The sequence below is a fragment of the Ornithodoros turicata genome, chromosome 2, assembly GCF_037126465.1.
Source record: "Ornithodoros turicata isolate Travis chromosome 2, ASM3712646v1, whole genome shotgun sequence".
Classification (NCBI taxonomy): Eukaryota; Metazoa; Arthropoda; class Arachnida; order Ixodida; family Argasidae; genus Ornithodoros; species Ornithodoros turicata.
In genome coordinates this window covers 5,915,020-5,930,670 of record NC_088202.1, presented here as the reverse complement: position 1 = coordinate 5,930,670, position 15,651 = coordinate 5,915,020, and the positions used below count along the sequence as shown (strand labels likewise).

Here is a 15,651-nt window from a genome sequence, read left to right as displayed (position 1 = left end):
CTTGAGATTGGTGAATGTCAGTCATAGCTTTTACGATCAGGAATGTGTAGAAGTATGTTGTTTGTGTGAGGATCGGGAGCTAAAAGTTCACCGCTGCCCACAAAATGTATACACACTCGGTCGAACACATGGCCAACATCATTCTGGATATGGAATTACGCTGTCGAAGAGGGCTGTTATATTGTTGTTAAAGTATCTCAATAAAAAGATTTAATCGGAGAATCTCTAGTTTATTTTATTTTGTTTTTAAGTGAGTAGAAATATGTACATAATAATCAAGCACTCTTTGAAGACATTACTATTTCGTTTCAACTTGTTTTTTTTTTTTGTTTTAGTTCTTAACATGTGTCGCTATCATTCCATGCTCGCCTCTCTTCGGAAAAGTGATGAAAAGCAGACGACGCTGGATCTCTTCCTTTGCGAAAGCAGATTTCGAAAGTGCTACCCACGCTCTACTTTGCAAAGGAAAAAAGAAAAAAAAGGGTTAACGAAGAGTTTGCGGACCGTGAGTAACGAGGATGTTGACTGCAACGATGTAACACGAAGCCATATGCATGGAGCGATCACGTGGAAGGAAAAGATGTAACACGATGTCGAATGCGCAAAAGTTGTCAAGCGGAACGAAGTGAGATTAGGCTAGCGATGAGTTTGCGGAAAGAGGTGATTAGTGTCTATGACGTCTACAAGGCACGCTGTTGTCACGTGGAAGTTGTCAATAAAAGTATGGGAAAGAAAACCTTGACATAAAGATGGCTGAAACATTCAACAGAACTCCTAGCGCAGCGTCGAATCCAGAGAGGGGGGGTCATGTGGTCTGCCTGTCAAATCCGTATGTTTTCGCCGTCACTGCGAGCCCCTCTCTGGTGAGACTGAGCTGGTGAGACTGAGCGGGTCAGACAGTTGATGTACGAGTGGACTCTGTCGTCTTCGAGCGTAATCATCTGAGGCTGCTGTATGCGAGTTCATTGTAACATTCACGGAAATGCAGTACGAACGGTTCATGATTGTCTCCGTCACTTCCCCATACCGTCTGGCTCACTGTAGAAACTTCAGCGACTCGTCGGCATCATGTGTAGAGCGACTTTGCTCCTCATCGGAGCGAGACAGCCTTTCTAAGACTCTCTCTTGCAACGGGAAAGTTGTCCTACATCTTCATCAGTCAAGACTTGAGTGTGATGACCTCCTTTTGTCGGAAAAATCTCCGCAAAGAGACCAGTGATCTGTTGGACTTTCTGTTCGCTTTGGATATCACCAACACAAAATCAACATTGCCTCATCGTCGTCCTCACACGGTATGTGGATCGACTTAATTTAAATGTCGATTCGATGCTGTGTTAGGTTGACTGTGTCATGTAACGTCAATAGAAGGAATATTTATCCCTACAGCGAGACATGTGTGTAATTGTCTTACAATATGCCCGTTATTTACTTTGCATAACACAGTGAATTAGAGTATGAAAATTCAAATGTCAAGGAAGCTCAACTGTTTTGTAAACTAGAGTAGCACTATGCTTTGCTCATTCTTTGAAATGACTATAGACTTGAAAGATAACTGTGATCTAACTGTTATAATAAAAATAAGTCATGAAAAAGCGAATGAATTTGTTCTTTTTCTTATACTCGTTATTTTTTACTGTTTTGTTAGGGATGGAGAAAAATTTACAATAATGTTTTCTCCCACATTTTGCTTGCTCTCTCATGCTTACAGTAATGAGGAGGGGCTCTCCTCGTGTTATTGTTAATTGCAAATGGAATATTCATCTCAGTCAGAGCAACCTGCCACTTTCGATCTAATTGCACTGAGTGAGCGAGTTTCATTCTAAACTTGCTCCTTGTGTTACTAAGAAATAAATCACTCGAGCCGTTTGACAGGAAACTGACGTAGAAGTGCTTCGTAATTTTTTTTTGAACGAAATCGCTCATTGTGTTACTAGGAAATACATCACTCGAGGCGTTTGACAGTAAGTTGACATAGAACTGGCTCGCCATTCTTTTTCTTTTTCTAAAATGAAAACAACATGATCGAGAGGAGTTCTTTTAAACCAAGAGCGAAGTCAAATGGGCGCGAAATTTAAAATTTGGGGGCGCAGGTAGCGCCATCTGTTGAACGGCGGTAAATTTGCTGGAAGTGCTGCCATCTCTAGATGAACGAACTCAACTCCCCATGACGCCACCTGGCGTAAAAGAAATCAAACAACCTCTCCACCCCACACAATTCTATCCTGATTAGCGACGAAAGTAAACATGAAGAGCCCGTGGCCCAGTGGCTTAAGACGCTCGTCTGACAACCTAGAGGACCCAAGTTCGATTCCTAGTGTGTTTCACCATGACGTCATTATTGTTACTTAATCTTATCATTGATATCATATCACTAAGATTAACACTGTGACGTCACTGATTAACTATCTTATCCACTGACCTCACTGATATGAGGGCGGAGCGGCTGCGGCCTGGAGTGATGTCATACGTCCTTGATGACGTCATTTCCTGTTTGACGTCATTTCCTGGCTGTAAGGTTAATCTATTCACTACTTACGTCTAAAAGATGCCTAAATGTAGACTTTGGGAATGTCTATTAGACGTCTAACAAAGTAGCTCTATTGTTCCGTATCCGTGGCCTAGCCTTCCCCTAGCCCAGCTAACGTTAAGCTAAATTACGGCTATTCGCCAGATAAGTATAGCATTGATTTAGACCTTTTTTTGGACCAAATATCTAAAATGCGACAGCACTTATCTATCCACTGAGTTGTCATATAGACATGTATTAGCCATGATGTCTAAAATTATATATAATTTCTACCTAAATTTTGGCACTAGTGGCCCATGTATTGGTTCGTCCAGGTATATCCCTGTTGAAAAAAAGCCAAATAGGTTGTATGCGATCCTATTCATCCTATACAAATTGATGTAGGATCCTTTATGTCCTATTTTGTATCATGTGGGAATTTGTCCTGTGGTGTGGGATCCTACATGTCCTATATTCATTCACGTATAGGTGAGTCATAGGATCCTACATGTCTCATATTAGGCTATGTAGGAGAGTTGTGGTGTCCTACATGTCTCATATTCGGCAATATAGGAGAGTTGTAGGACACTACATTGCCTATATGCGGCTACGTAGCAGACTTGTAGGATCCTACAATGCATCAAAAAGGAGCTATGGGAGATCTTACGTGACCTTTTTGGTTTCATGTGGGGAGGACGTGGGGAATTACTTTGAGATATGGAAGTGATATATTAAAGGGGCCGTAAACAGGCCCCCAAACATTTCTGAAATAATCATACCCCATGAAAGAACGCAGCTCATAATACCCAAATATACATTTCGTTTGGCTCGTGCCAGCTCATTGACCCGTACAGCTGCTTTCAAAGATGAGTAACCAGCGAGCCTCTCTCCACAACGCATACGTCACATGGCTACGTAGCGTTTTGCCGTCAAATCGGGCGGCCCAGCTGCGCTCATGACGTTTCAAATTACCTGCCAATAAACATATTTCGTTATCAGCTGTGAGTCGGAGCGCTCAGTTTGTTTGTGTGAAACGACGTTTTGCGCTCCGTGGTTCCGAAATTCAACGTCATGACATCTTCAACATTTCCGGCTGGCGCAAACGTCAACAGCTGGGCTGCTATCACATGACGCGATTCGAACCCGGGTTCCTCCCAGTCACGACGTGACATGGCCAGCACGCTATCCACTGTACCACGTGAGCTGGTGACGCGATGCCGCGTGGATCAAACCAAAGTACGGCAGCCCAGTTGTCGGAACCATTCGAAGATGACGAAGATGTTCCATCGCGCACCTACCTAAGATTCCGGAACTGTAGTCCCGGATATTCATTCGCGCAGGTGGTGTGCTGCTTGCTACTACCCAGAAAACGTAGTGCGCGTATGATACCTAAATTAAACACATTTCTTTCTCAGTTTGAGGCTGCAACTGTTTAGATTTTGAATAGAAGAGGATTCACGTTCATCTAGTCCAATTTCGCATTTGAAATAAAATCATACATGGAACACTCAATCGTAATTGGTGGGGAAAGCGCAACGTCAAAATGACGTAAAGTTAGAGCGCGGGGCGGAGCTAAAATGCGAAAGAGTGCAGTGAATATTTCATCCGTATGAAAGTGCCTTTTGTTTTTAAGCGTTAGTAATTGCAAGGAGTTTTCACTGACTAAGTTCCAATAATATAACACAAAGAAATGTGCACCTTTTGTACATGTTTACGGCCCCTTTAACCTCTCGAGCAACAACTTATCAAGTCGTGCAAAAGCTGGCTCTAGCTGGTGAAAGAGGAAGACCCGGGTCATCAGAGGAGTGCTCGAGTTGGTCCTCGACCGTATTTATCGCGTCCTACCTAACGCCGGTTTTGCCGGACTTCTGGGAGCAATCGCACGGGTTTACGTCATAGCCGTGCTCGAATTCCTGGCTTCTGAAATGCTCCAGTCGGCGGGCAACGCCGCAGCCTATGGGACGAGGATCATCCCCCATCGTCTCCCCAGGCTAGCAGTTGTCTCCTGGCAGTTTGTCTTTAACCTATCCAGCAACAACTTATCAAGTTGTACAAATGCTGGCAGTAGCTAGTGAAAAAGGAGAGCGCGGGCCATCCGAGGAGTGCTCGAGTTCGTCCTCGGTCGTATTTATCGCGTCCTACCTAACGCCGGTTTTGCCGAACGTCTGGGAGGAGGCGCCCGGGTTTATGTTGTAGCCGTGCTCGAATTCCTGGCTTCTGAAATGCTCCAGACGGCGGGCAACGCCGCAGCCTATGAGACGAGGATCATCCCCCATCGTCTCCTCCGGCTGGCCGTTGTCTGCTGGCAGTTTGCCTTTAACCTCTCGAGCAACAACTTATCAAGTCGTGCAAAAGCTGGCTCTAGCTGGTGAAAGAGGAAGACCCGAGCCATCGGAGGAGTGCTCGAGTTTGTCCTCCGTCGTATTTATCGCATCCTACCTAACACAGGTTTTGCAGAACGTCTGGGAGCAGGCTCTCGGGTTTACGTCGTAGCCGTGCTCGAATTCCTGGCTTCTCAAATGCTCCACTCGGCGAGCAACGCCGCAGCCTATAAGATGAGGATCATCCCCCATCGTCTCCTCAGGCTGGCCGTTGTCTGCTGGCAGTTTGTCTATTTGTTTATTTATTTATTATTTATTTATTAATCATACCTCAAGGACCCTTGCGAGCGTTACATGAGGGTACATAGTTGGCATACAGAAAAAATGAAGTGATGCACAGCAAACATCAGGAGAACATAAATGTACGTAGATGATTTCGAAATGTGTCTGTATTATCGATGATGGCCAAGGCTTTGGGAAGGTCATTCCAATCTTTGCTGCTGCGGGGGAAGAAAGATTCCAGGAAGTATGACGTGTGGGCGACATGCAGCTGTACTTTCATAGGGTGATCTCGACGCCGAGAGATGTGTGAAGCAGGTGAGATGTATGTGCTGCTCATTGGTGGAGAATGTATGAACTTATGAAAAAGACAAAGACGGAATAATTTATGACGCGGAGCAAGTGGTGCCAGGTGGAGGGAACGTTTGAGTGATGTGACGCTAGAGTGAAAAGAGTAATCGCTAAGAATAAACCGTGCGGCTCTATTCTGAACTGCTTCTAACTTGTCACAACGGTATGCTTGGTGTGGATACCAGATTGAGACAGCACATTCCAGCTTCGGTCGCACGAAGGTGGTGTAAGCTTGCAGTCGGACAGAAGGAGGAGATAACCTAAGGTTGCGCCTAATGAAGCCAAGGGTTGAATTAGCGGAGCATGTGATATTTTTAATGTGTTCATTCCAAGACAGGTCAGAAGAAAGAGTCACCCCTAGGTACTTGTATGACGAAGCCATAATAATGGGGGTGCCGGGGAGGAGGTACACGTTTGATCGAACGGGGGGGTGCTACGAGAGAAGGGCACGTAACAGCATTTACCTACGTTAAGCTGAAGTTTCCATTTAGTGTACCAGGATGAAATGACACTGAGGTCCTCCTGTAGAATGGCAGTGTCTAACGAGGAGTAAAGATGGCGATACAGAACGCCATCGTCAGCGGATAGTCGTAAGCGGGAAGATACGTTATGCGGAATATCATTAATGAAAATGAGGAAAAGAAGAGGACCAAGCACCGAGCCTTGCGGTACGCCCAAAGTGACAGAGCTCGGAACAGACTGCTGTGAGTGTACAAAGCACAACTGCTGTCGATCCTTAAGAAAGTGCGCAATCCACGCCAGCAAGTTGGAAGGCAGGCCAAGACGGGATAATTTATGTAAAAGCTGGGAGTGTAGGACAGTGTCAAAGGCCTTGGAAAAATTTAAGAATATGGCATCGGTTGGTATGCGGTTATCCATGTTGCACTTAATGTCATGTATGAAGCAAGCCAATTGTGTCTCCCCATGAATAACACTTACGAAATCCGTGTTGGAGTGGAAAGAAGTATGTGTTAGATTCGAGAAAAGCAGAAATGTTTGAGTAAATGATGTGCTCCATAATCCTACAGGGCACAGAGGTGAGGGAAATTGGACGGTAATTGAGGGGGTCATGCTGACAACTTCTTTTATAGACAGGAATGACCCTCGCCAAGCGCCAGAGTCTTGTCTTTAAGCTCTCCAGCAACAACTTATCAAGTCGTGCAAAAGCTGGCACTAGCTAGTGAAAGAGGAAGACCTGGACCATCAGAGGAGTGCTCGAGTTCGTCCTCGGTCGTATTTATCGCGTGCTACCTAACGCCGGTTTTGCCGAACGTCTGGGAGGAGGCGCCCGAGTTTACGTCGTAGCCGTACTCGATTTCCTGGCTTCTGAGATGCTCCAGTCGGCGGGCAACGCCGCAGCCTATGAGACGAGGATCATCCCCCATCGTCAACCCAGGCTAGCCGTTGTCTCCTGGCAGTTTGTCTTTAACCTCTCCAGCAACAACTTATCAAGTCGTACAAATGCTGGCACTAGCTAGTGAAAGAGGAGGGCGAGGGCCATTGGAGGAGTGCTCAAGTTCGTCCTCGGTCGTATTTATCGCATCCTACCTAACGCCGGTTTTGCCGAACATCTGGGAGCAGGCGCCCGGGTTTACCTCGTTGCCGTGCTCGAATTCCTAGCTTCTGAAATGCTCCAGTCGGCGGGCAACGCCGCAACCTATGAGGCGAGGATCATCCCCCGTCGTCTCCTCCGGCTGGCCGTTGTCTGCTGGCAATTTGCCTTTAACCTCTCGAGCAACAACTTATCAAGTCGTGCAAAAGCTGGCTCAGCTGGTGAAAGAGGAAGACCCGGGTCATCAGAGGAGTGCTCGAGTTCGTCCACGACCGTATTTATCGCGTCCTACCTAACGCCGGTTTTGCCGGACTTCTGGGAGCAATCGCCCGGGTTTACGTCATAGCCGTGCTCGAATTCCTGGCTTCTGAAATGCTCCACACTCTAAAAAAAAAAGGAGTCGAAAGAGAGTTTTATGCAGTTCTACACCCCCTGCTGTGTATGAACTCCTATTTAACACCCTTGTAACTCTCAGACTGTATGCTCTTAAATTTATACTCCCTCTAACTCCCTTCCACTGATGTTTTACTCTCTCTCCATGACTGTCGGGTTCAGAGATAAAGACCTGTACTTGAAGCGCACACTAAGCAATAATTTGGTATATATTTTTTATAATTATAATTTATTGAGATTCATTGTGTGGTACTATAATACGATAGTATGGGCAATTAATCTTCTGTTAATAGTACGCGAGCAAAACCATAACCTCAATTTCTTGTTTGGGATTATTATATCTTTCCTTTTACATTTTGCTGCATACATATTCACTTGATGTAAAACATTTAGCAACCCACACTTTAATCAACTTTTTATTAAGAACATTACATACATATTCAATTGGAAGAAAAAAGAGAAGTTCTAGTGAGGCAGTAGTTACTCAGATGTGTGTATTATGCCGAGAGAAGCTGATGTTCATAGCACTTCATTTTTTTTAAATTCAACAATAGACGAGTTGAGAAAATCCCAGTGCTCTTTGCGCACACATTGCATCCTGGGCGCTTGCTGAGCGGAGGAACGAAGAATAATCCTTCACATTTCGCTTACCTTGACACGTCGTGGACAACTGACCGGTAGGGGAGAAATCGGAACAGTTTGGAGGTCACCCGTTTCTTTCGTATTAGTAAACTCCCACAGTTCAAAGCGACGCTAAGCACTCTGGGATTTTCTGAACTCGTCTATTGCTACATTAAACGTATGTGATCCAACATCTGTAGCATAGGATCATGTGGGACTGAGAGAAGAAGATATATGTACGTACGTAGCCTGTGTACCACTGAATGAAAGTCCCGCAACAGTGCATAAACAAGTGTTACATGAGACATGACCACAGGTGTAGAATGTGAGTGTGACTACCCTGAGTAAGCCTTGTCATTAGCAAGTCACACTCTAATCTTCATAGATTTCGAAGTACGGAATAATCTCGTACTTGTCTTGGAATTCGTACAAGTCCAAAGCGTTGTACTCCAAATGCTGCCCTGGAGGTAACAGATTATATACACCTGAGTGCTGCACTTCATAGCTGTGTCTGTGGTGATTGAACTGCAAAGTGTCAAACACTTGAACGAATATGAGCAGTGTTCCCCTGTGAACAACCATTAGATATACCTGCGCAAACAATGGAGCTTCCTCTTTCCAGTCAACACAATACATGTCCCCAACTCTGTATGAGCTAGCATCAGCACTTGCGGATCGCACACTGTACAGTGTTTCATCTTCACCAACTTCAGTTGGGAAAAGTGGCTTCACACAATCGGGAAGCTCTGACCATTTTACAGCCTTCTGAGTGCTCGTGACGAGAGGCTTTGAAAAGCATGGTGCTGAAAACTGATAGCACTGCAACAGCTGCCCCCTTGTTGACATTGTCTTGCAGATATTTCTGAAAGATTTAGATTTGATGGCAATGTTCTTAAAATATGAGTGTTTGGCCTCAAATCTCATGCTCCAGTACATTCTTGGTGGCCCATAGATACGAATGAAGCGTGGATAGTGCACAAGGAAATGCATTTTTGGGATCAACTTTTGGTTTGGAAACAGTTCAGTGAACTTCTCCAAGAAAGCATCTATTTGCACACGCAGGTACATTATGCTGTCTACAGGGACTTTGTCCGCCAAAATAATGTCCACAATGTGCCTATAGAGCAGATACAATTCCCAAGCAGAGTGTCCTTCGGGCAACAGGTGACCAATCATTTGAGGCAAAAGGCGGAAAAGGCACCACTTCTGGCTTGCAGTTCCTTTGACACTAGCACTTGATGAGAGGAAAGAGTCTGGCAGTGGAACAGGCTTATTTTTCATGTCACGAAAACCGAACCTGAATGTTCGTACAACGTTGAGGCTTGCAGCAGTAATTATACCTGATTCTGCAAGGGACTTCAATACATGTTTCATAACGAAAGCAACACCACCCTCAAGTATGTCATGCGGTAATATGAACGCGGTAATATGAATAATGCGGTATGTCATGCGGTGTCATTGAATCCGGTAATAACTGCTGTGTGATGTCAAAACCAGGAATTTGGAGCAATGGTGACTTCGTGATAACACCGTAAAGTCGTGACTTTGAGTGGTCAAGCTCAACAGCTGCAATATGGCTTTCATGTATCAAATGTGTTCGTATTTGGCACTTGTCCTCATTGGTCACCTCATTAATGTGCTTAGAGTCTGTCAAACAAAAACGACAGAAATGACCACTTGCGAATGAGCTACTGAAACCACCAATCCGATTAAGTGACAAGTTGTCGCCAACGATGCCGAGGAGGCAGACATTGACTTTTCTAGTATGCCCATTATTCGAAATCTGAAGTCCACTGTTGGTTAGACTTGTAATTTCCTTAATTAAAGGATCAAGAACCCTTTCTAATCCAAAGGTTTTCACATGTGAGTACTTTAGAAGCATCACCAGATGAATGGCACATAGTCGCGATCGATACTTGGGGTGCAAGTTGAGTACACAAAAATACGCAGCCAGGATCTTGTGAATACCAGCAGCAGACCCGAGAGGATTGACAAGTTCTAACTCATCAGTGTACAGGAGGACTACTATTGTTTCCGTATCACTGTTATGCAGGATGGCCTTTCCACATTCACCATCAAGAACGTCAGAGAGGACGCAGGGGTTACCTTGTTCACGGTTTCCACTGAGTATATGCTCAATTGTATCATCTGCAGTTAGCATGTTTGTCAACACTGTGCCAATGGGAACATAATATAGCACAGAACAGGGGGCCGAAGGCTCACTCAGGCGAACCTCCTGGGGTTCTGTGTACGGTAGAGATTCTTTTACATATTTCATGAACATATGATCGCTTCGTATTGGTGCCCACAGAACGTCCAACACGTCACTAGAGAGAAACGTCACCAGTTTCTCGTACGCATCCTGGGGCGTGCTTTGCTCAGCAAGTTTCTTCAAGTGTTGTTGGAAAAAATAAAAAAACAGTTGCAGGAAGCTTTGAATGTCGTTGAAGATGTTGGTCATTACAGTTGGTCATTACTCTTCCTTTGCTTTCATGAACAGCATAAAGAGATGCTTCTTCATCACATCCAAGAATACGATCGGGTCTGAGATGTCCTCTTCATTTTGCTTGGGAGGGGTCCCTTCCTCGATTCGCTGTTCCCTACTCGACGAGGCTTCTTGCACAGGCACCTGTTCAACATCGTCCATGTTTTCAACAGCGTCAATGCTGCCTCCTTCAAGCGCATCGTTGCTTCTATTTCCTTCGCGTAAATTCACTAAGTGGTCACGTTTCACATGTTTTTGTAGCGCCCTGTACCTGGTGAATATTTGAGAGCATCCATGGAGGCCACATGTAACGGTGAATCCAAGTTCATGTGCATGGACGTAACCTATGTGGCGCAGTACAACTAAATAATCCGGAGCAAAGAACGGGCATTTAGAGCAGTAGAACACAGACATCCTTGCATTGCTCGACTGACAGCTACCACGGAGGGACCGTGCAGCTACTAAGCGCACACAACACAGAGCAACAACGAACTTCTATAGGCTACGGCTACGGCTAAGTATGGATTTTTTTGCAGTGACTACACGACGGCAATGCTACAAAAGCCGCTGTTATAAACGAAGCGACGAAGCCGTACCACATTTCAAGGCAATTATAACACCACAAATAATAGGACATATGATAACAAGTCGCACGAAATATGCTTTGACACTTTACGACAACCACAGCCACAAGTCACAACTTTACACCAGTGGAAGCCGCTACCGCGATAGCCATTTCCGTTTCCCTTTCTATTGTCTTTGTTCCTCTGCTCGTACCGCTGATGTTTTGCTCTTCTGGGTAGTGTGTACATAATCAATCGTGATCTTGGAAATGGGAAGCGTCGATTGCCTTTTGGTATGTGACGCACATAAAAAGCTAGTAAATGTTGGCGGTGATAGGAACATCGAAGCAGTGAGAGAAGCGTTTTTCAAATCTGACCTGGGAAAGACAGTGCCATGCTCTTCATCGCTGATTCTACAGGTAAGTTAGTACAACACTATACATTTATATATGTGTGTGTGTCAGTGTGGCTTAGTTGGTTAATATTTTGTACACATCGATGGCGTAAAGTAACGTATATACGGTTATGTCTTGAATGCGCTAAGACTTCAAACTTTATTACCGTGAAACGCTCACACAGTTAGGCTCATAGTAATTTTGACTCTTACAGTTGTACAGCAAGAAATTTGCAGAATTTGTGGGCATGGACAAGGACGACCGTGTTGAAAACCTTGACAAAGTTAATATTATTGTGAAACGTGGTGCACAGTCAGAGGCAGATGGTCCTTCTGAGGCCTTTCATGTTGTCACGTGAGCATTTAGATTAAAGCATGAAATAAAGCTGACAAAGGCTTGTCTAAGCCTGCTATTGATCTGGGTTCTTGAAAAAAAAGTTGTAAGGTTATGAACATAGAACTTCCACATGGTGGGCCTCATTTTATAGTTGACTCTGTCCTTCTGCAGTTTGCCCCATCTTTGTCATTTGTTTATATGGCTTACTTCTTTCTGCAAAGGGAACCAGCACTCAAGCAAGCCACCGGACCCTACAGGCTCCCTCAGCCAACACACGATGTTCTTCTACCTGTGCAGGATTTACGCCACTCAGCAAACATCACCTCTGACTTGCGTAACCGGATTGTGAAGTGGCTTCATGCCGATATTTTGAGATATGACTTGTAATTACCCAGTTTGAGTTTTTAAAGTGAAAATACCCATTTAGCTACGTTATTGATCCTTAATTGTTTATTGCGCTTTCATGCTTTAACACAGGTATCCTGGGCGCAATTACCTGTATTATGAGGCAGCCCGCCAGTTAGTCTACACGTACCCGATACTGAAGGACGCAGCGGGGACTGGTTTTGTAAGTTCAGTGTTTGTACGTAAGGTTCATCATTATTTGGCGCTAAAAGTTACAATCCTTTGTACTCCTGATACTTGCACTTTTTGAAACTGTGACTTTTTCTTTTCTACCTTCATTCAGATCTTTGCCATCACCGACTTTTACTGCTTGCTCACATTGTTCATGAGTTAGTATCATTACACCACTTGTTGTATGCAGGAGTCATGGCAGCGTGCTTTCAAATTCAGAACCAAAAACCAACGAAGAAAGCTGTCGGGTATACCTGCAGTAATTGAAGAACGGGAAAAATTCCATCTACGCAGAGAAAATGCAAGACCTGACTGTGGTGGGACAAAGAAGAGATGCTTTCACACAGTGGTGCGTTTGTATTATCTGACATCTGTAGGAGCGCTGTACTTCTCTCCACATGTTTTTTTAAAGTGCATGGATTGTGAACTAATGGTATTACAGAACGATATGTCTCTGGAAGCAAGGTCCATAGATGATGACACATTTTCTGAGAGGGTCATGTGGCTGAGAAATGATGCACCTGCTGTGCAGGAGGCCGTGAGAAAGTACCCAGTGCTAGGAAGTTGCAAAGGGGTTGGTACCCTTTGGTGACATTGACCCTTTGGTGTTATTTCTTTTACTTGTGTTTTGCAGGTATGATGGCCTACAAACTTCTGTATTAACCATTGCATGGTTTCAGGTGCACGAGGGGTTCATGCGACTGACTGGGAAAAATGCTGAAAAAGAGCTACTCGAACTGTTCAATGTAAAAGGAGAAGCTATCATGAAGATAGCACGAGGGAAAAAAACTGCAGCAAGGGTGATGGCACTCATTAACGAGAGGCTTGGTAAAACTGTCACTGTCAATGAACGAAAGTGTAAGTACGATTAGAGCCCAATGTAGTATAATGGAGGTGTTGTTCAGCTATGTTATTTTAGTGTAATACTAAATTCAAAATTGGAAAGTACTTGTTGCAGATTCTAGCATACTAGCATGTAGTTTGCATTACTCCTACTAAGTCGAGGCATGTTGAGGCAATATTTTGACTAGAAATATTGCAACATTGAGATTTGTCTAACTAGCTCTTTTTCACGGTCAACTATCTGGATCATAGTAGACACTGTGAGTAACTGTCAGCTCATGCCTACAACTGTCAAGATTTCTCAAATAACGTTTTAATGAAAGGTTAAGCGCAAAAACATGCCTATTGCGTCATTGCTGGGTATCATATACCGGATGACACTGTTGGACTCTTGCCATCTGTTTTTCTGTTGCAGATTGCTACTCGGTGGGGATCATACACGCCCTTTCACAACTTTTGAAGGAGAGTGCAAGCGACATGTTTGCAACAGTAAGTACTCACGCTCTAATGGCATTCTGTGCGAAGTTGACGGATAGATATTCAATAACATCATGATATGCAGCTCTGATGCCGTTCTTTACTAACTTTATCCAGGACAGCAATGCAGTCTACCCAACAGTGATAACAGAGGACCCCTTCAAGTTCCAGCCTTGTCAAGTCACCGTGGAGGGGAGCACCTACGATGCAGTTGATGTCATTGCAGCCATTAGTACTGGGTTCGAACTCTACTGGGTTTTTAACCTTAAATATGCACCATCCCTTGCAAGGACATTTGCAGCTCTTGAGCACTTTTTTGGACTCGGAGGGAAGAAGAAAAATAGCATCCTTGTGTCACGACTAATCTCTGATCTTTCATAGTAGTTCTGGGCACAAGACGTAAAACATTAGCTCGCAAGCACTGTAGTCATGTTCATCTTTAGAACAGTAAAGAGTAGTTTTGCGGTGTTGCAGAGCTGCTTTGTCTTTCAAGATATGCACACTGCAGTGTCACCAGGTGCTCTCTGTAGGATAGCTACTGGGTCTGTCCTCAGGGTATTTGCTATGTCGATTGTTTCTCCTGGAAATCACGAGTACTAAAGCTTAAAAGCTTGAAATCAACTTGGGAAAAGGTGCCGATGTCAGGATTCCAGTGGTAGCATATCTGACCAGGAATCGGAAGGCCTTGGTTAGAATCCTGACGTCTGCACCTTTTCCCAAGTTAATTTCAAGCTTTTAAACTTTAGTACTCGTGATTTCCAGGAGAAACGATCGACATAGCAAATACCCTGAGGACAGACACAGTAGCTATCCTACAGAGAGCACCTGGTGACACTGCAGTGTGCATATCTTGAAAGACAAAGTAGCCCTGCAACACCGCAGAACTATCTTTACTGTTCTAAAGATGAACATGACTACAGTGCTTGCGAGCGGCTAGTTTGGGAGTATTTACTGTATAAACTGTTTTGTCAGTTACCACAATTTCAACAATGCAAATATGCTTTTATAACTGGAATAAGCTGAGGAACGCTACATTTATTGACTAGCATGTAAGCCTGTAAACGCCCCAGAATAAATGAAATCAAACGACTTTGGGGAAAGGTGCTGATACCAGGAGTCTAACTCAGGCCTTCTGACTTCCGGTGAGATGTACTACGTTAGATGTAGCTGTCATGGTGTAGTGGCAGCATATCTCACCAGGAATCAGATGGACTGGGTTATAATGCTGGCACCAGCACCTTTTCCCCAAAGTTGTTGGATTTCATTTATGCTTGGGCGTTTGGAGGCTTACATGTTTGTTGATAAACGTAGTGTGCCTGCGCTTATTCCAGTTATAAAAACATCTTTGCATTGTTGAAATTGTGGTAACTGACAAAACAGTTTATACAGTAAATACTCCCAAACAAGTATTGGAACTACAGTGTGCACGTGGTGGCTCTGTGCTATATTATCTTGCCCGGCAGAGTAACACTTGAGCTAACGGACTACATTACTTCCTTATCTAAGGTCGGCCATAGATAGAGCACTCAAAACAAGTTATGCTGTACTGAGAGGAGTGCCCATTTACAGTTGATTTTAATTACATTTTATCTTACTTTTTATGAACCAAGCTTTTTGAGGCTCAAGCTCTTAAATTTTCTTTGTGATATTTTTTGTTTGGAAGTCAGCTAGTCACCTTGGTTATTAGTCTACACGTTTTGAATGTTAGGGGTTGAAGTATGAGGCATACAGCGCTTTGTTTGCTTATTGTTAGGTACAAGTAATACCGTACGAATATTCATGTATACCCATCATTTTTAACCGGTTTGGAAAAGTGCAAAGCAGAAGCCAGCTGATATGGCTTTCTAGAGTGATATAACTGTGATATCTTTCTTTCCTTTTTCTTTGAGTGTTACGTGTTGTCAGTGTCTTATTACTCTTAACGAATGTTTTTTTCTAGCATTCTACCTTTGA

General features: G+C 44.1%; 2 protein-coding genes across 2 annotated transcripts; one reads left to right on the top strand and one right to left on the bottom strand.

The window, feature by feature from the left end:
- Positions 1 to 8,395: 8,395 nt before the first annotated feature.
- LOC135384274 (uncharacterized) lies at positions 8,396 to 9,304 on the bottom strand. Its single transcript, XM_064613485.1, has one exon. It carries the CDS (start codon positions 9,302 to 9,304, stop codon positions 8,396 to 8,398), a length of 909 nt encoding a protein of 302 aa, XP_064469555.1.
- Positions 9,305 to 11,545: 2,241 nt separating this feature from the next.
- Positions 11,546 to 14,140, top strand: LOC135383037 (uncharacterized). Its single transcript, XM_064612678.1, has 7 exons — positions 11,546 to 12,185; positions 12,280 to 12,370; positions 12,569 to 12,727; positions 12,821 to 12,952; positions 13,059 to 13,236; positions 13,637 to 13,710; positions 13,816 to 14,140. The coding sequence occupies exons 1-7, from the start codon at positions 11,914 to 11,916 to the stop codon at positions 14,077 to 14,079; spliced, it is 1,170 nt and encodes a 389-aa protein (XP_064468748.1). The 5' UTR covers positions 11,546 to 11,913; the 3' UTR covers positions 14,080 to 14,140.
- The last annotated feature ends 1,511 nt before the right edge of the window (positions 14,141 to 15,651 follow it).

Excerpts from the sequence above, each read along its gene's own strand:
- LOC135384274 (XM_064613485.1), bottom strand. The coding sequence starts at position 9,304 with ATGAAAAATAAGCCTGTTCCACTGCCAGACTCTTTCCTCTCATCAAGT.
- LOC135383037 (XM_064612678.1), top strand. The coding sequence starts at position 11,914 with ATGAACATAGAACTTCCACATGGTGGGCCTCATTTTATAGTTGACTCT. Across the intron at positions 12,728-12,820 it reads AGAGATGCTTTCACACAGTG|AACGATATGTCTCTGGAAGC; the intron begins GTGCGTTTGTAT and ends ATGGTATTACAG. Across the intron at positions 13,237-13,636 it reads CACTGTCAATGAACGAAAGT|ATTGCTACTCGGTGGGGATC; the intron begins GTAAGTACGATT and ends TTTCTGTTGCAG.